A 20,461-nucleotide genomic window follows, 5' to 3' on the forward strand; every position below is an offset into this window, starting at 1 on the left:
CTTGTCCTTCCTTTTGAAATTAAATACTAACTGTTAACATTTCTATTTGGTAACTTGCTATTCCTGAACAAACATCAGGCTATTCCTGAATAGAGTGCAGATACCACGTTAGTTTTACAGGTAACTGTAACTTAAAGTATGAGGTGCTTATGGCACTGAAGAGCCCAGGCCTGCTCTGTGCTTTGCTTCTTGTCCTGTTCCTTTTTGGAGGAAAAAAAGGAACTGTTGGCCTTGTGGTCTCTGCTGTAGCCACATGGAAAGGGTGGAGGCAGCCCATCTTCCCCTTAATTACTGGTGTTCTTGTTTTCCCTTAGCCAAGAGGTGGAGTAGGGTAAGCTAGCTGCTTGAGTGTTATTTTACGTTATTTTTGTCAGGGCAGAATCATCAATATTTGAAGTTACTGGAGATCTGGTTGTGTTGTAGACTTCAGGATGTTATGAAGCCTGCAGTTCCCCTGTAAGTTCAGATTAAATGCAGAGCTGGGGACAGATTATTTTCATTTTACAAACTCTTGATTCCTCTCTTCAATGTGTTAGCATACAAATTATTTTCAGTTTTTAGTTTTACTTGAAACTTGTGGGTTTATGGCACATGAATACTAGGGAGCAGTGACTAAAGAATTTTTGGTGATTATTTTAGCAGATTATTCCAGTAATTTTTTTTTTCCTTTTATTTCTTCCCTTGTTTTGTGACAGCAAAAGTGATTAATTTTCAATGTAAGAATCTGAGGTGCACGGGACAAAGTGTGAAGGGGACTATATGACTGTCTAACATGACAAGCTGTAACAAGTGAACAGTAGCATGAAGCCACAGAAATACAAACGTTACCAGGAACATTTTTTCAGTTCTTGTATTATTGAAGCTATTTATTTCTTCAATCTTGAGGCTGAATTTTATTCTTTTTGAATAACAGAAACTTCCCACTGTCGCAGTGCGCTGTCGTATCGTGCTGAGCAGCGACAGCAGGGGCATGACCTTCCCCCTGTGAGCTCTGCTATTCCCAGTTATTGCTTGGTCTGGTGTAGGAACAGATAATAACAACATGGGACTTGGGGTAAAACTGGATGGATTTATTAGGTCCACGACCTGGGACCCCAAGACAAAGACCAGGGCATCTGCAGAGGTTTTTATAGGGGGAGTGGTATAGGGCAACCAACCAATGAGGGCATGGCAGGGGAGGAATCTAGGGCAGGACTAACATTCTATAAACCTATCAGGGAGGGCAGGGGAGGGGGATAATACAAAGCAACAAATGAGGTATCGAATACTACAAGATAGACAAGGAACACTCTGGAAAAAGGGGTAGGGATAGGGAGGATTGACAACTTGGGAGGGAGGAAGTTAGGGAAGGGCTTGTGGAGATGGGTAACTCGGGAGGGGAGGAGATTAGGGAGGAGAATAGTGGGCAAACACAAACTTAAAGCAAAAGCCGCACCACTGGTAGGAAGGTTGGCAATAAAGATTACTAAAGATTAACATTAGGCTGTCACTGTAGTCTGGACGTGTACAATCAACTTCCTCCATTAGAAATGGAACTGTCCCCAAATTCACTTCCAGACCACTTCACGTAAAGGTTGCATGCACTCTCACCTGTGAATATTAAGTTAAGCTTGGTGTCCTACGTGGCTTCAGGCTAGCATACCTTATCTGGTCTGTGTCAAGAGGAGAACTGCAGTTACAAATGTAAATCTTCTGATTTCTGCCATTAATATTTCTCAGCAAAAGAGACAGAATCTCATATGTCTCCTGAGAATTTATTTTGTGTAGTTACTGTGTAGACAAGAGATCAAAGTCCTTTCCCCAGATATGATTGCAATAACTCCCATTTTTGCCAGATTATCTTCCGGTGTGTTTTATTGAAGCTGGTTTGAAATGTGCTTGTGATGTTATATGCAGCAGTGTTAAACAACAGCCAAAGTTCTAAACAGAATCATCAGGATGTGTCAAGGTCTGTATGTAATTCTACAACCAGTCTTGAGACAAACACTCACCTAGGCCTAAAGTGACAGGAACTGTCCAAATACCTCAGTCAGTCTCTTTCCTCTGCCAGATCCTTGCATGTCTGGACTTGATGCTGCAGGTACCACTGTGGTGAAGAATTAATATATGCTGAGCAGTGGCCATGTCTTGAGGCAAAAGGGAGGAACAGTTCTTCCCAGAAAGAGTAATTGCAGTTCTCGGTATGCCCCAGTGGCAGCAGAGCAAGGACTTAATCTCTAAAGAACACTTCCCTAAATCTCCATCTTGGTATTGCTCATTCATTTTTCTGGATAAAATAAAAATTTTCAATGCAGTAAAAAAGCCTTCTCTGCCATTTTCCACATGGTACTTTTTCTAGAAAGCTGATGACTTTATTGGCTTGGACATGTTCTTTGAGCATGGCTGAAATTTCACAGTAGCTGTAACATTTGTCTGTAGCTTTCTGTTTGCTCTAAACAGCGTTAAAAATTGGTAGAGAAGCAAATTAAGGTACCTGAATTCCCTGACAATTAGATATTTCAGTTTCTGTAAGCTGGACTATCCTGTACTAAGCTCTTGGGTGCAGAGACAGGTGATGAGACAGATGTAGCTTTTAGACAGCACCGAGACTCATTTAGGTTGCAGTAATAATATGAAATTAGTACTTCAGCCTAGCCTGTCACAAGCAGAAGTACATTGATAAAGTTGTCTTAACAGGAAAATAGAATACATTTTAAACTATATTTTTAAGAAATAAGAGAGGTTTTAACTGATATGTAAGACTTGCTGTGAGTTTCCTTATAATTTCTAAATGGGATCAATGTGGATTTTATTAAATATGATACATCAGTCTTTTTCTGTGTCTCCCTATGAATGATGACAAGGTCAATTCTCAGCATTTTGAAGACAGTTAAATACTTAATATCTATCAAGATTTAATACAGTCTCAGAACTTTCAGTACCTTCCTTTTGGAGGATTTTGTTGCTTGAAGGTAGTATTCTGGGCTGACGTTGTGGTTTGTGAGGTCTTCACTGACAAATAAATGTCTTTTGCTCTGTCTTAATTGATTTTTACTGATGTGGCATTTATTTCTTTGGACTAGAGACACAAAAATAATTGCATTTTAGAGATTCTGTTTTCATTTGTTCTTTTTGGAGATAGAGAGAGAACAGATCTAGTATGGGGACAGAGTTGTAATTCAGTTATGAAATGGACTTTGTGTTAATGGAGCCCAGCATGTTCTTATGTTTGCAGTGTAATTTTACTGTGTTTGTTAGTGTATCCAGATTATTAACCTGTATATTGTTGTAGGTGTAGAGTCTATTGAAGTTCATGCCAATAGCTTTTTATAAGTCTGCCTTCTCTGAGAAGACAATGAAGAGTGTGTTTTCAAGTGTAAATTGACTAAAAGGCAGTGCTATTCATATATGGCAAACAGGGAGTCTTTATTTAGAAGAAATCATCAATATTTAGAAGAAATATATCAATTGGAGGGTTGCATGAGCAATCACACTACTGTGCCTTCTCTCAATTAGATATATATGTGTGCGTGTATATATATAAAATTCTCAAAGCAGGGCTCCTCATGGGGCAGGGGAAGTATTTAGGGATTTTCAGTACTAGTGGTGACAGGTTCTGCTGTAGAACTGGTACAAGTTGGTCTGAACAATAAATTTTAAAGTGATAATAGCAAATAATCGTGGGTAACTAGGAAAATAAAAGGAACCCTTCAGTTTCTGTTATGTACATGTTACTTTAGTTGGTGTTTTTCAGTAAGTTTTATGCAAGTAAAACTTGAAGACATGATTGTGGAAACTGGTTTGTGTTTATAGTCAAAATGAATTAAATTGCAAATGAGTGTTTATTTCTGGTTGAAGAAAATAAGTATGTAAATGTTAGATGATAATTTCAGAACAGGAACAATGCAAGAAGAACTAGGAAAACTAAAGAAGTGGCTTAAATATTCAAGGCTCAAATGACTAATAGAAATGGAGTATGTTAAGAGTTCAGTCTGTAAGGAGAATAGCTGTAGTTCTGCACAAATTGAATTAATATTTTATCCCTTGATAGAGTTACTAAAGGTCAACAAAATGTATTTCTGTGGGTGCAATTAGTCTAGAATTCAGAGTACCAATTTAAAAAAATGTACAGAGTGTGTACAGCTTTAAAAAAAGTACTTGTAGTCAGAAAAATGTTTTTCAGTCATAATTTTTAAAATATCTATATGTCTATACAAGAAGTGTTTAGCTGTCTTAAATTTTTAGCTCCCTAGTTTGTAGTTAAGGAAGCTTGTAGTTAAGGCCTTTGACAAGGCCACTTCTATATGCTTAAGTCCAGAGTGATAGGGCTGACCCTATTAAATGATCATAGTTTTTCACAGTCTGGTGATTAACAGGCTTTGAACTTTCCTGGTTTTCTTAATCCCTTTTAATCATTTAAACCTATTATTGTTTTGACTTCAATTTCAAAAGCCCTTTAAATCTGTCTTACAATATTAATGGCTGATTAAAGTCCTGATTTCCAACCATTTTATCAGTGGGGTGTCTTACCTTATTACACTGAATAAGTCAGAAACATCTAGGAAAATATTGATGAAGGGTGACAGAAAAAAACACCAGAAAAACTGGACCTAGTAATTATTATATTCAAAGTAGTGATCATATCCATGCATTAAGTGGGGGAAACAAAATCTATGCTTTAATTTATGACACGAATAACTGTATTTCTTTTTTCTTTAAGGTTTCAGTAGTGTCATTTTAAGCTAATTCTGTGCTGACATTTAAATCCATAATCCATCTTTCATAATAACTAATGTGTTAAAAAGAAATTCCGCTAATATTTTTTGAATCCCTTTCACTCAGAAATTCCGACCTTTTTTTCTGAAAAAGAGAGGTTTGCACAGCGGGTCATGCAGCCAAATAAGAGTCCAGTCATAACAGTGGACAGGAACTGAGTAAAAAGGAAAACACTAGAAATTTGCTCCATGTGTTCTCCAAGGTGGTACTTCATTCTCTCAGCTCTGACATATCTATTCCCATAGCAAGGTTTAAAGTCTGGAATTTTTTTTAAATGAAGTGCCCAATACCTGTGGTTGGAGTTGCAGTTGATTTTTTCCCTAAGCAGATGTTTTTGTTTACTTAAGCAGTGTAATTCTCTGCCAGTCAATATACGTGCCCTTTCCCAAACCGAACTTGATTCTTTGTCACTCATAACTATGAAGTAATTTATTTCCTATTAAATATGAAGTAATTTATTTTTTTCTGAAGTAATTTGTTTTCTACATTCTATAGAATTTAAGATAGAAGTATCTTAACCTTCTGTTGCTATTTTTTCAAGTCTCCTTCCCACTACCACTAGTGTGTGCTTTACTCCTACCTACACTTCTTCTTCTGAAGCTGAACGCTTTAGCTACAAGTTTTTCTGTTTGAAAATTGAAGAAAACGAAATAATTAGTGAGGCTGACAGCTCACTCTGGGGTATTTTTGCTAATTTTTGTTTGTTTGCTTGTTTCTGTATTGTAGTAGTTCATTGCTGTCTTAAATGCTTGGTGTGAGTTGGAAGCTCAGGTTGAATTAGTTATAGTTCATAACATCTCATTTCCCCTCTCCCCAAGTTACTACTCTGTGGGATGCCTTTAACCCCACCCATATTTTTATGCTTTTAATTTACCTATTTGGCTTCACATGTGTTTGTATTTTGTACTCTTACTGTCTGCTAGAATGCTCTGTTGTCATAACATACCTGTGCCAGTCTGCTGTCATCTGTGGATTTCATCAGCAGCTTCTGTACTTAAGGCCAGATCACTCATGGATGTGTGGCATAGTGTTGGATCTAGCACTGATCCATGCTGAAATCAGCCTGATGTGTGCATTCTCTCACAGTTCTAATATTTTCCCAAAGAAATGTCTGAAAGGTGTCTTAAGCAGTTTCCTCTTTTTTTTTGTATAAATGGACCCTTGCAGAACTTGGGATTTTTTTCTGGAAGCAGGCTTTCTTTGGGTTTGTATTGCTGTTGTACAATCTGTCTTTAATCTTTCAGTTTTTCAGGGATGGCCATCTGGACTTTTATATTTGTCAACAAAGCAGTATCTATTCAGTAAGGATTTTTTTCTAAAATGGTCTAACCTGTTACAAGATCATCCTTAAGTAACAGTGAATAATGATGAGCTGTCACTGAATCCAGAAATTAATGTAGAAAAGGTCTCTGTTTTGCTGTCAACTAGAGGCCAGGAAGGAATGTGAAAAGATGGGGAGGACTGGCTGGCCTGTTATAGAATAGGAGAGAGGCTAAAGAAGTGAAGAAACTTTGAGGGGATGGAGAGTGTGGTGCATTTCAGATGGTGAAACTGGGAGACTAAGCAACAGTGGAATCTACAAGGGAAAAAAAAAAAAGTATTAAACTGGTGGAGTAAAAACAGTGCAAGCCAGGCAAGACAGTGAGACTTTCAGAATATGAATCAAAGGCCTTTACTGTCTGGTCTGTCTTTTTTTTTTTTTTTTTTTTTTTTTTTTTTTTTTTTTTTTTTTTTAAATGGAGGGAAAAAACATGTCTTAAATATTTTGTCTAAGGTCCTTGTATCTGCCAGTTACAGAAAACTTTAATTTGGTTTAGCTGGTTTCATCTGGTCCATGATGAATTGGGCTGCTAAATTTACATACCGGGTGTGGTCTGGGTTGTGGATTTTTTTGGTTTTGTCTGGATTTAGAAAATTCACAGCCCTAAAATCTGGTTTAGCAAGCTCAAAGTTATCATCCAAACACATACAAGTCACAATACTCACACTGTATTTGTGTGTGTGGGAAAGATTATTGGGCTAGTGGGAAGAGTAAGGCTACACTAGATTTAACTGAAATTTCTAAGCAGCTGTAGCCTTGTCAAAAATGCAGAATTATTTCAAGTGCTATTTTGCTACTGTAGGAAAAGCAGTTTCCTTACTGCTTTTTGATCTCTGTATAGATCAAGTCAGAAGAAACAGAGTTAGCACTTATGGCAGCATTACTTATTCTGTCTGATAAATTGCAGATGGAACTTGAGAAACAGGCTGACCTTCTGTACCCATCCCCCATAAATCTGAGGCGTTAGAAATATTTGGTGAGCTGGGCTCGCTGTGCGCATTGGCTCATGAGGATGCCCTGTTGTAGCAGGTTCACACAGGGCTGTGGTTCTGACCTGGATGATCTCGTGGGATGTGAGAACTGCATGGAAATCACTCAATATACTCTGAAGAAGGACATGTGAATACAGTGTCCCAAAGATGCCGTGTTCTAGTTTTGACAAGTTTATAATTAAGAAAAAAGAAAAAAAAAACCCAAGACTGTGGTTCCTTTTTTTTTTTTTCTTTTAGACTAGTGAAGGTAGCCTTAACATCACTTGGAAGTTGAAGTAACACAATTGCTGAATCATTCTTATACAACCTTCTTTGGATTAATCTGAAATGCAGTAAGACTATAGGGGAATCCTTAAGGTTCCTTCATGACTTCTTTGAAAATTTATGAAGAAATGCTTCTGCTGAGCTTTGTCTTAACAGGTATCTTCTTTTATTGATGAAGCATAGCCTAGTATAAATAAAATCTACTTGTCTTGTCCAGTTAATGCAACCAATGGGTGTTAGGTGTCTGACAGAGAAATCACACTCTGTTCCTTTTGCTGATGACTTTTCTGCAAAGTTCAAAGAACACGTTGGAAATCTGCCCTTTCATGTATTGAATTTTTAATCAATCTGGGGAATACTTAAAGCAGTAGGTGCAGCAAAGCGTGTCAAATACAATAAGCTTATGGAATAGCAAAGCCCGAGTGCATTTAAAGGTGAGCAAGGTTAGTCAGAGCCAAGTCTTGTACTGAGGCAAGAAATTGGTGTTTATTTGTATATCAACCAAAGCAGAGGAATATCTGTGCAGATATATATTTAGGGCTTTCTGGAATGCTTTACTGTCCCAGCTTTTTGTCGTGGAAATAATTTAAATATAGGGTTTTTTTGCTGACTACTTACATTGGTGGTTAATGCTTAGAAAAATACTTTTATCTCTAGTGTCTTGTTCTTCACACGTACTCTTGAAAATAGTGATCAGAATATTACTGTCATACATATGCAGTTTTTCATACATCCATGTGGGTGGTCTGCACTTCATCTTGGCTTTTCTGGCCCAAGCAGCACATATATGTGTTTGCTGATTTTAATTTTGATATCTGTGCAATTATTACTTATTGTTTCTATAGAAGGTTTTGCTTAGATTGGTGGATTCAAGTCAGAAATTTTGAAAGGTGACTTAATTTTCATGCTATGAAGATCTATTACCATTTTTTAAACCTGTTTGCTCATCACCAGTTTCATTTTGGGCTTTGGTGAATTTTACCATCTTTTTAGGAAATTTTTGATAGAGTAGATCTGAACTTGATATATGTTTGGAGTTTATCAGCAGTGCATATTTGGTGCGGGCTGTGTTTTCTTTTTAATTTGGCTTTGTGAAATTGGATGCTACCTGAAAGGAACTGTGCCTTATGGCTGTTTGTTACATTAAAAATATTACTGTAAAAGTGCTTACTACTGTCCAAGTACACGAATTGTCATTCTGTCTTGTATTACAAGCTGGAAAATAAAAAATCCTGGAGTTGTAGGATTACTATTTCAGAAGGATCATTACAATTGCCAAAGTTGAGCTTGGAAGTTTTCATATGCTTAAAAAATGAAAAGCAGGCATATAATAAAAATGATACATTTTGGCAGAAATTGAATTTGAGATTATAAACTTGCAGGTAAATGCTAGGCAAGTTCTTCAGTGTACAAGAAGAAGTGAAGAATATGCCACCTTTTTTACCACTGTAACCAAATAGAATGTATTGGTAAGAGTTGTACTTCTAGCTGTTGGAATAGATCTCTTCCAAGTGGCTGTGGCATTTTTTTCATAGAGTATATTTAAGTGTACTTAGAGAAAATTTCTTCAACACCATCTGACTCCCCAATGTCCTCAGAATGCCTGCAATAGTCTGGGTCTTACTTTATTTCCAGGCTTGTGGAGAGGAAAAATATTTGAGATTTCTATAGTTGTGAATTTATAGTTAGTTGTGCCTTTTTTTATGAAATACAGGCACATGAGATTGCTTATTTGTCCTGGTAAGTTAAATGGGTAAACATGTCTTTTTGTGGGGTCAGAAAAAATACTGTCTAAAAGAATTATCTTGAATAGTTATTGTATAGCACTGTGAAAGTTACAATTTAAACTGTCATTCGAGATGGATGATGGAATTGTAGTTTCTGTTAGCACCTATCTGTCGCTGGGACACTGAGCTTTGGTTAGAATAGGGTATGTTGGAGTGACCATGTTACAATGACATCTAGAGGTTAAACCAGGCTGCTGTGGCTTAAGAAACTTCATAAGGGACTGAGTTTGGGGAAGAAGCAGCTCTCGGAGCTGGCAGTTTGGCCCAGGATGCAGTGGTGCATGGGGCTGTCAGAAGCTATCAGCTGTGATGCTCAGAGGCCGGCTGTGCGTAGTGGCAGCTGCGCAGCTCCGTGCGCAGGGCAGCTGGGCACTGTGGTAATTGCTGCAGTCCAACCCTTTGCTGCCCAGCTTCATGGACAGCTGCCCTTCTGAAGGGGTGTCTGGAACATTGGCTACTCTTCCAATAGATTAAATGTTTGTGAAGGACAAATCCACGGGCTTAAATGTATCATTTTTGAAAGGCACTGTAGCGTGTTCTGACACTCACCTACAGTCAGGATGTAGACCCTTTTGCATGTTTTTACTCTTAAGCATCCCTTTTTTAAATAGGACCTCAAGTAATGACAAAGAGACTATTAATATTTGAAACTATCACAGTTTGCTACTGGATAGTTGAAAAGAATAATAATTATTTTGTGTTCTAGGATGTGTTGAACTTCGAATTTCAGAGTAGAAAAAAATGAAGCTGTGATCATTCCTTTGCTTACTTTCATAGCCTATACGGTTCTCTTCTACTCACTAGTTTAATATGAGGCAATTAGATCTATAATACATACACAATTAATTGTTCTCGTTGCTTAGAGGGTTTAGATGTCCTTATTTAAAATTTTTTGACTGCTTATCTTTGACTTCAATTTTGCACTTAGTATTGTTAGCTCCTAAATGCTCTTTAGAGAAATTTTGACAAATGTAACCATCAGTTAGGAAGATCCAACTGGTGCTTATCAATCTTGTGTATGGAGCACATGTTGTGAAGCTGCTCACTGTGCTAGTTGCATGTTTAAATTTATTAAATAGTTCAGCAGCTGTGTATGAAATATAATATACATCTTAATGCATAAAGTACTCATAAAAATTTGACCTCTACAAGCATGTCCCTTTGTGGAAAGTTTTTTTTGACATCTTGCTATCAAAGCAATGTCTTTAGGGATCAAGGAAGAATATTTTAAGAAAGCTGTTTTCATAGTAAAAGAAAGTGGTGGTGAAAAAGATTGTGTAAGATGAGGTTCACCAAAGGAAGTATTCTGCAAACCTTAGGGGTAGCAACTTTGTCCCTCCCAGCCCCTCTTTGGTATGTCAGTAACATAGCCCAAAATCACACATCTGTTGAACAGCATTCCCCTTATGTTACATGATTTCTGTAGTAGCTGACTTACTAGGCTGAGTAAGTAGTGACAGGTTTTATTTGTTTGGGTTTTTTCCCCTCTAAATAACTGTTAGGGTAAAATTGTGGTTAAAAAAAAAAAAAGTGTAGTAACAAGGATTCTGGAAACTTTGAAAAGCCCAAGGATAGATTTTATTTCTCAGCAGAGAAAATTGTATGCAGTTGAAGCTGAAGTGGTCTGACTACTGGTAGAGGAAAAGCACACAGCTTAATTTTTAATGAAGAATGCCTGTGACTTTCTGTGGGTATATTTGTTCATGGACAAAATGATCTCCATTTGCAAAATGGATTGCATATTAGTGTTATCTGTCTATGACAGATAAATCCTCTGGACAAAGACCTAATTTCATTTTAAGTCAGATTGCAAGTTTCATAAGAGATAGTGTCCTTTCACTTCTGAAAGATGTTCATTTTAGAATTTCCTGGTAACTCACTGCGTTTTCTTGGGTACATGAGTGTTTGCTATCAATGAAATTCATTAAGACATGACAAATGGAGATACCCATTTGGAAAGTGTAGCAGCATTATGAAGAGACTGGTATTGGGCTAGACCCTTTCTCATGTAAGAAAAAGAGCCTGACACTGTTGATTACAGAAAACATTAAGTTGGAAGTAAATGTAAGATTGTAACAGTAAAAATTGGTGTCTTAAAGACTGACAGGATGGTAAAGTATGAAGAAGATTGGGCAATTAAAACAAGTGACCTGAATCTGTACAGGAAACCCTGCTTACCCTGAGTAAAACGTGAGCCCTGCACTTGGAAGGAGAACATGGATGAATCACTGTATCCTGATTAGGGGTGTCTACAGCAAGGATTTAGCAGCAAAGTGGATAAATGGATTCAAGTCAGCATGATACTGTAGCAAATAACCTGGGGAAGTCTCTGTGTTTGTAAACAATAAAAATCAGTCAGTGTCTTGTATGTCTGAGTGCAATGAGCAGTAATGAGCTTGAGAATGTGTCCAGCATTGGTGCTTGCATTTTAAATGGATGCTGAAAATACGAGTTTCAGAGAGTATCATCAGAAAATGCTGTAAGAAACAGAGAAAGGATATTTTGCCTATTTGTTATAAACAAAAATAATTTTGCAAGATAGAGTGAAGTTGTTGGTAACCAGAACCTTTCCTCAGGAGGAATAACTTATGGTTCTGCAGTAGTCTAGAGCAATGAACAAAAACAGAGGACAAAGGGGCAGTGGGAACCTTCAGCAGTGTGAGCAGATAGATGCTTGCAGAGTTGTCCAATGGACACTTGACTTCTGGCTGCTTACATTACGAATGATTGTCTTACAAACTAATCAGCCAAAAACTCCACCAAATGCAAGAGAAAAAATCCAAACCCCACAGAATACCATAGCAATTTATTTCGAGATGTCAGGAGATTTTACTCTGATACAGAACAAAAGTGAGGTCAGTCCTTAAAGGTTTTCCACATTGAGTGACAGTGCAGGCTGCAGCATGGCTGGCAGTAGGCTGTCCTGGCAGAGACATTCTCTTTCCCCTCTGATCAGGCAGTGTTGGCAAGCTATTCTGTTAAATCAACTATAAGGTTAAGCTAGCAAAGAAAGTTTCTTTCTCTCAAGCACTCGCTTTTATCAGAAGTTGCTTGTATGGACTGCAGAAGTTTTCCTAAATATCCTGTTGTTAAAGTATTTTTTGTTTTCTACAGAATTATTTTGGTATTTATTTTAATAGTTTTATTTGGTACAGGGAGAAACACTACAGCCACATTTAGTGTTTCTGTTGTCTGTAATCCTCCCTTTCATATTTTGGCAGATTCAAATTATAAGATTGATGTGTGGTTCATGGTATGAAGTGCAGTGATTTTTGGTAGATAGTGTCAGCCAAAGTATCCAGTAGACTTTGAAGCCAAGGTATGAAGCAAAATTTTGTGTGATGTTAAGTTTACTTTGATAAACATGTTAGGAGCTTTTAGAAGGTTTTGTGACTGTCTTTGCAATACCTGAATCGACAAACAGATAGTTTAATAATTTGAAAGTATAATACTTCATTTTGTGGTCATATTCTCACGTGAGTAACTGCTTTATGTTTTTTCTTTGTTTTTTTTTTTTTCCCCAAGGTATGGGCTGAAGCCAAATGACCAAATTTTGGCAGAGGAGAAGCACAAAGAACTGTAAGCTTTTTTGTGGTGGTATACATGCATGTTACCTACTTTTTAATGTATATACATGTCTTATTGTTAAATACCTGAAGCAAAAATGTTAGCTTTTGCTCTTTAATATTGTCTGCTGTAAATTGCAATGTTTGTCTGAAGACTAATTGTTGCAAAAAGAGATTTAAAAATATTTTTTCATTAATTTATTTAAAAAATTCTTTTATTAACTGCAGTTGGTACTAATGCAATTTAAATACCCCATTTAAATGGTCATCCTAAATGCCTATGTTCATTTCTAAATTAGATACAGATTTCTAGGATTATTTTCACATTTCTTATTTTCAGGGTAGAGATAGTGGGGAATTTGGTCCATTTTGTGTTCATCTGCATGCTTAGATATAAAAATAATACCCCTTTTTTTCCTTACTATTTTAAACTTTAGGCTCTTGCACATAACTAACTGTTTCCATTATTACATTAGCATTATTTTGCATTATTTCATGATAGACCCAGAAGACTTATGGAGTTTATCCTTGTGTAAGATAATGTACCTGTTTCAGGTGAATTCACATCTATAGATGTCAAGTTTTCCCATGTTAAAAGTTTGAATGTTTATAAAAAGGTCACAGATTCCAAGCAGTAAAAATGTATTCTGGTAACAATTCCTCTGGAAAAGATTTTTTTTTTCCAAAAACCTTAGTGATTGAATTACTAACCAAATGTCCCATGTTCTTTCAGAGGATGGAAAAAGACATTTAATTTAAGTTAGTACATCATGGTAATGTACCTGTGACATTAAAACTGCTTGAGCTCCTGGCAAAAGACAAGCAACATCAGTTGCCTTTGATGAGTAGATAAGATTGGTTTTATGCAGAGCACACTCTCTAGTGACAGAACACTTATGGACAGCATAGCTTTGATTAACCCATTTTGGATGCTATGAGCTAGAAGTGTTAAAAGTACTGCAGAAAAAATGCAGAGAGGTTAAACACAAGGTAAATCACATGCAGGTCTGTATTTTGGACAGTAAAAGTTGTACTGTGTACGCAAGCTTTATTTGTTCAATAGATACTGATTAAACTGAGCCTTTTGATGTGAGATAAAGTAGTAGTAATCTTTCAGCTTTTTGAAGTAGTTATCCTTCAGCTTTTTATTATAGATATATTGCATATTAGTTAATTGCATGTTTGTTATTGATATGTTTACAGCATAGTCACTTCTTAAATGGAGGATTGAACTAATTTTATTAAAGTAGTTCTTTATTAAATTTTGTTTAATTCAGAAAGTTTAGTAAAACTCAAGATTTACATGAATCACCTGCAACAGAAGCCCCTCTTTGATGCTGTCTTGTACACGCTGCATTAGCTCCTGAGATGATTTATATGTTGCTGGATATAATGAAAGAGGTTGAACATGCTTTTGCCACCGATCTTGTCATCTTGAATGTCACTGGATACTTGACCAGGGAAAAACTCCTGTAGGTCAGTGTCACGTTGTTTTCAGGAGAGACCTTTGTAACATTTCTAATGCTGTGTACTCTTCTCCTTGGACCATGTAAACACAACAGATTGCACATTGTTGAACTTCAGAGCACTTTCAGTCCTTCAAACTAAATTCTCTGATTTCACTTATAGATGAGTTGTTAGATACGTAATTAACCTTTTCTGATGTTTAAGTAGACCTTCATATTTAAAAGAAATGCCCGTTCTAAGAAACAGGCAAGACCACTTACCACTAGGGTAACTGTTGCTGAAGTGGTTATAAATGTATTCTCAGGTACAGTGCCCTTGTAATGAAGGTATTCTCCTGACTCTGTTGTAATGTTTTAAAGTCAAATACTAAGTTAGTTTCTACATATTACTGTTCAGTTCCAAAATTCTCCTACTTAAAATAAATTATCTTTCAGTCTTTGGAATGTCAGCAGCTTTTATATTGTCTTCCCTAGTAATAAAGAAGACTTCTTTTGGCATTCTTCATCTAAAATCCATCACGGTGATTTATCTGACTGTCAGATGTCCTTCAGTTTCTCAGAGATACTTCTGTATAGCTATTGTTCATAAAAATATAAATTTTGTTCAGTAATGAATTCCTTATCTCCAAATGTAACTGAGCCTGCTACCCTGACTTGGCTTGATCTTATAGTCCTTGAGTCTTAGTTATCTAGAGAGAGAAGTACTGCCACTAAAACTGGCATTGGTTTACAGGCATGGCATCGTGCTTAACTTCTATTTTAAGTGCTAAGGTATGAAAGATCACATTTTTTTTTCTGCTTTCAATTCACTTCAACTATAGCAGCCTTCTAAATTTGTCTTTTCATTTTGTGTACACTTTTTTTGTTTAACAGGAATTTATTATCACTAAAGCTCTTAAGTCTGTGCATATGTGCATTATTTTGAGAATTTAGCTGGAAATATCTACTCCTTCCCCACCCCAATCAACTTCTGAATGTACCTCATGAAAGGTGGAGGGTACTGTCCCATAGCTCAACCTGTTTCCATGTAAAATTAGCAGATTAGTTAGAGCCATCAGCACTGGTGATCAAGCCAAGCTGTGCCCATGTTGTAGGGAATCAGATGAGCAACACTCTTGTTTTCAGTGGTGAGTCTGCTGTTCTGCAGTGGGAATAACAAAGCTGGGGAACAGTGGTATTTTCTGTTTGCATTGCTGTTTTGCAAGGGAAGTATGCATTTGTGCTCAAGGGATGTCCTGCAGATGTTTCCCACCTTCCCTAGCCCAGCTAATCCCCCTCAACTCTGCGTCCTGCAGGACTGCTGGGGAAACTCAGACGTGATAATGTTGGTGAGGCCTTAATGTTGCATGTATTTTTTTATCTTTCTGATAAAAACAAAAAAATATAAACTCTGAGGCAAACAGAAATATTTTTCTTGACCCTTTGTATGGTCCTTTTACAGGAGTTGTTTCTATTTTTAATTCTCAGAATTAGACTGAATGGCTTTAGCTGAAGGTCGTATTAGCCAAGTATAGACTTGTGTATGCTAAGCTGATTTTTTTTTTTTTTTTTACTATAGTTCCACATCAGAAGTTTTTTAGGAGAATAAATTTAGGCTAGGTGCAGCAAATGATAGGGTGTGATGTAAGTTGTCTTGATATTAAAGTAGGAATACTTTAATACAGAGTTCATCTTCACTGTGTAGGGTAAGTGTTGACAGAGGAGATGGGTTTTCTTACTAATATTTTCTTTTACTAAACTAGGGGCTGTTAGCCAAATTTTGGTAGCTTGACTAGCTTATATGAATACAGGTGACTGAAATATAGTCACTGTGAGTTTTAAAAATATTGTTTGGAATTCAGTAGTAGCACTGAGTCTGTAAGCAATGCTTCAGAACACTTGTTTTAGTGCAGCTTTGACTGCTGGTTGAACAGTTTTATAAACTTCTGTTTAAGCAGTTTTGGCTGTGATGGGACACTTTTGAAAGTTAGTTGAAGGAGAGAATAAAAAATGTGGAATCCACATTGTGTTTCTGATTTTTTAAGCTTTCTTTTTTGAAAGATCAAGACCATGAAGTGAGGAAGAAGATAAATATCAGCTTTCTCTTCAGTCAGTTTTTGATGTGTTGGTCAGAAGGGAGAGATGTGTTGACAGATGTGTCACTCTGCTGCAAGCTGGCTGAGGGGGATTCATTTAGCTGAGAGGGATTTCATTCTTGCCTGCATACTTGCTATTTATCATAGTGAAACTGAACACGGGAGAGAGAGACTCCTAAATTTGAGGTCAGCTGTTTGGGTGACTGACGTAGTTTTGATTTACCTGTAACATCTGGCAGGAGGTGGTGTGTGCGTATTTTCTGGTTTTGCTTAGGCAATATAGATATTTAAGTGGAAGGGTCAATCTTGGAGTCATAATAGGGATGTTTGGGGATTACAGGGGGGCTCTGTTGCTTGGGAAAGAGTAGAGAAATCTACAGTAGGGATTTAGAAGTAGTCTGGGTATGTCAGAAGCTAGAGGATCTCAAAGGGATTAGAACCATGTCACGGGAATGTTGAAGAGCAGTTTCCTTGTATTTGGGGGCAGGAGGGCTATCCCGTGTTAGTCACTGTCTATCACAGTACTTCAGTACAAAAGCTAAGGGACTCGACCCCAAGCACAATTAGAGTGCAACCGTGTGTCATTGATAGTTCAGCTTGCAGGGAGAGAGACACGAATTCCGGGTCACCAAAGGGACGCAGCTGTCCGTCCAACGCCTTTGGCAACAGCCGAGTGTTCTGTGCCACTAGAGGGGGCGGTTTGTCTTCCTAACACTCGCAGAAATCCTTCCCTATGGGCGGGGTGAAGCGTTTGTCCTGTTGGGCTTAAGTCTCTCCAAAATGGTTTTTATCCATCCTCTTTCCCTCTAAAGCTGAAAAATAGGGTAGAAAATTGTTTGTGGAAGAGAGAGTAAAATACCAGAAATATGAAGCTTTAAGTCTTTTGTTGGTCTTCTCAATATATGCTGACAATATATGTGATTTGTGTGGATGAGGTGATATATGAATCAGTCACAGCTGTTGAATTACTTGATATAATATACCTCACTTGTAATTACATTTAAGTGGATTAATATATATTATGAAATATGATTTGGCAATGAATTAATGTAGAAAACTGTTATGGCAGTTATAACAAGGTGTCCAGGTTCATGAAAAAACTTGCCAGCTCCTACCTTTACATGACTTTATTTTAGATTTTTTCCTCTTGTTTTTTAATCAAGTATCATATTGACTTGTTTCCTGGTGTAGAGTTTCGTCTGAAAATTTCAATAAAAATCTCTATTGTGCAGTTGATACTCGTTTTTACAAAATCAAATATTTTTAGAATTTTTACAGAGGAAAACTCTTAAACTTCTCTTTTTAATAAATAAATAGTTATTTAGAATGACTAGTCTCTTAAACTGCCACTTTGTCTCAAAACAAATAAAATTCTGTTTATATTGACTCTGATTGTTCCATGACATGTAATTAAACATTTATTTAATTAAACTTCCATTAAGTACATGGGAATTCTGTAGAGTAAGAATCTGGATGATGTGCTGTGGATATTTGAGGAACTTGTAAGGAATGAGCTTGATGGTTGGAAAAAACTGCTGATCTGGAATGATTTCTTAATCCAGTTCCTTGACTTGTTGGCTCCCTCTGTAGAAGCTACTTTAAATTGCAGTTTGATTTCTCTAGAATTGTTTTATTACTTCTGTGTAATATATACACACACACATAAAAGCTTGAGTCAGATGTACAAAAACAATGATTTATGGTTAGCTACAGAATTTCTATTACAGATTCCTCCCTCTGTATTTTTTCCTTTATTTTTCTCTGTGTCCACCCTTCATGCAATTATTTTGAATTACAGCACCAATGCAAATTTGCAGTATAGAAATCAGCTCATGAAATTCTCAGTAACAGGCAGTCCTGCATAAAATTTCTAGAAGTTAAGGTTCCAAGTTATAGCAGAAATACTAATAACTTCTTTCATGGAGTAATCTTTACATATGTTTAAATTTAAAATCAAAAATTTCAAGTTAGTTTTAGTATATAATTTCATTTTGCATCCTGCTGTTGGAGATGTTAAATAAGTAATCTGCACAATACTTGTACCAGGGTGGTGAGCAGATTGCATCAGTATTTTAAAACTGTGCATATGTGTCAGTACACTGTTTTAATTGAGCCTCCTGCCTCTGTTCATGTTCCTTTGTGTGTATAGTACATTAAAACCCAACTTTGCTATGTGGCTTTAAAGGCTCTATTAGAATAGTCTCTATTGTTAAATGGCTCCTGGAAATCAGTGTCAATTCATTCTTGTATGGCACAGTGCTTATTTGATGTAAAATAGAAGAAAACTTCTGGTAATAGCTATGGCTGGCACTTAAGAACAAGGCTTATGTCCCTCTGGGGAGCTTGGTTTTGTAGCCTGAGATGCTTATCTGAGGCTGTTGTGTGATACAGCACTTCCATAGCAGTGGGAAGGAGGAGTGCTGAAGGGGAAAGAGAAGGATGCTTATGAAAAATATTGTATGTATGTGACATACAAGGTGTAAAAACAGGTGCGAAAGGATTGAAACCCTATTTGCTTAAAAGTTCCTAATGTCAGATTCACTGTTCTTCTGTTGTCTTGCTCTTAATCACATATATTAATTTTTCTTCTCTTACCTTCAATAGAGATTTTCTTATGTCATCTGCTTTGATTACCACAGCTTTATCATAGGTGGTACAGAAGAGATATCAAAAAATCCTTCAAGGGAAAGATGTTTTCTAATATTCCAGCTCCAATTTCATTGCTTACAGGAACTCTCACTGTACGGGTGATTGAGTTAAATTGATTTCTCGTAATGGTTTCTTACTTTGACAATTTGTGCAGGAATAGGTGGACTGACATGGACCACCTATTTGGTTTTTCTGTGTTGTAAGCTAATGAGGCCAGGTTACTCTGTTTTTCTTCTTTGTAATATTCCTGACAGTGATTACTGTTCCTCAGTATGTACTAGAAATAACGTTTTTCCTTTTGCTGCCTGTTCCTAAGCTCACCCTCCTGCACAGACTGAGCAGAGAACCCACAGCCCTGAACTGAACTCTCAGACTGGGAAGGCTCAAGTGATCTGAACTCCCGTAAAGCACTTCAGCTTGCCTCTCACCCAGTGTTGGTAGCAAAGGCTTCACAGACAGCACTGGATGGCTGTGCCTTCCTGTCCTCCTGGGGTTCATTTCCAATAAATGCAGTTTGGGCAGTCAGTAAGACATGATTGTCCAGAAGGCGACTTCCCTCGTGACTTCTCTTGGCACTTGTCTTATTTTTACAATTTTTACAACTTGTTAAAAACTGGTGTTAATGTTTCACCTGCATTGACTCCTGGTATTGAAGTGTGGTGCTAATGCAGTAGTGACAGGACTGTGTGCAGTGACAGACGTATTGGAAGACTGAGTTTTGAATATGCAGAATGATTTTTTTTTTCCACACTGCTGCATATTTCTGTCACTGTAATGCTTTCTTTACAATAGAGAATGAAGTACACTTTTTTTAGAAAAAGATGCAGTCTTGTGCTACAGAACGTACAAAATCTCCTGGGATTGCTGCTTTTTAGCTAAGGTAGCTAAGGTTTCTGCATCTTTACTGCACAGTTTAGAATTGGACAAGATCTGGCTTGAGATTATTAATTTTTTTGTGTTATGTAATGTAGCACTAAACTTGAGATTTTCCTAAAATTTGGAAATTATTATTTGGACCTTTTAATAGCCTAGAAGATACATTGTCTTAGTGTCTCTTAGAAATTGAATGTATTAAAGATGGTTGTGGGATGGTTTTGAGCTGTCAGAGTAATTATTTAACTTCAAGCTGCAAGTTACACAGCAAGAACTGCATATTCTGAAACAAAGAGTGAGAATTTAACATGGGATTTTTATTCCATTCTCTTACTGTATTTCATACATGTATTCTGCTCAGGCCTCTAGACATTGCATCAGAATCAGAATAAAAGCTAATTCCCACCCAACCATTTTGTGGAATTACATTAATTTGATTGCCTTTAGTATACTGAATATGAAGGAGAGCCTTCAGATGATCTTCTGTTGGCAGATCCTGTTTTAATTATGATTTTGTTCTGATTTTAATGACATAACATCAAAGCTGTTGAAGCAGAGGCGCTGTTTGAAAGCCCCGGCAAAGGGTGCGGTCAGTGCCGGAGTGCCACCAGCTGAGGGGGTGCTTTGAGCAGCAGCCACCTTGGTGGCAGCTCTTTGAAACCTGTTGTAAAAGGTGTAAAATGTCTAAAGCTTTTAACCACTTGAAAGGACTT

At 36.9% G+C, this 20,461-nt stretch overlaps 1 protein-coding gene across 2 annotated transcripts in view; it reads left to right on the forward strand.

Annotated features, from left to right (window-relative positions):
• ADK (adenosine kinase) overlaps nucleotides 1–20,461 on the forward strand; it is a 271,769-nt gene that overhangs the window by 22,393 nt on the left and 228,915 nt on the right. For both annotated transcript variants that reach the window (XM_053984208.1, XM_053984209.1), the window contains exon 3: nucleotides 12,645–12,698. In XM_053984208.1, coding sequence (XP_053840183.1) covers nucleotides 12,645–12,698 — 54 coding nt within the window. The remainder of the gene's footprint in view (nucleotides 1–12,644; nucleotides 12,699–20,461) is intronic.

The sequence above is a fragment of the Vidua macroura genome, chromosome 8, assembly GCF_024509145.1.
Source record: "Vidua macroura isolate BioBank_ID:100142 chromosome 8, ASM2450914v1, whole genome shotgun sequence".
NCBI classification, from domain to species: Eukaryota; Metazoa; Chordata; class Aves; order Passeriformes; family Viduidae; genus Vidua; species Vidua macroura.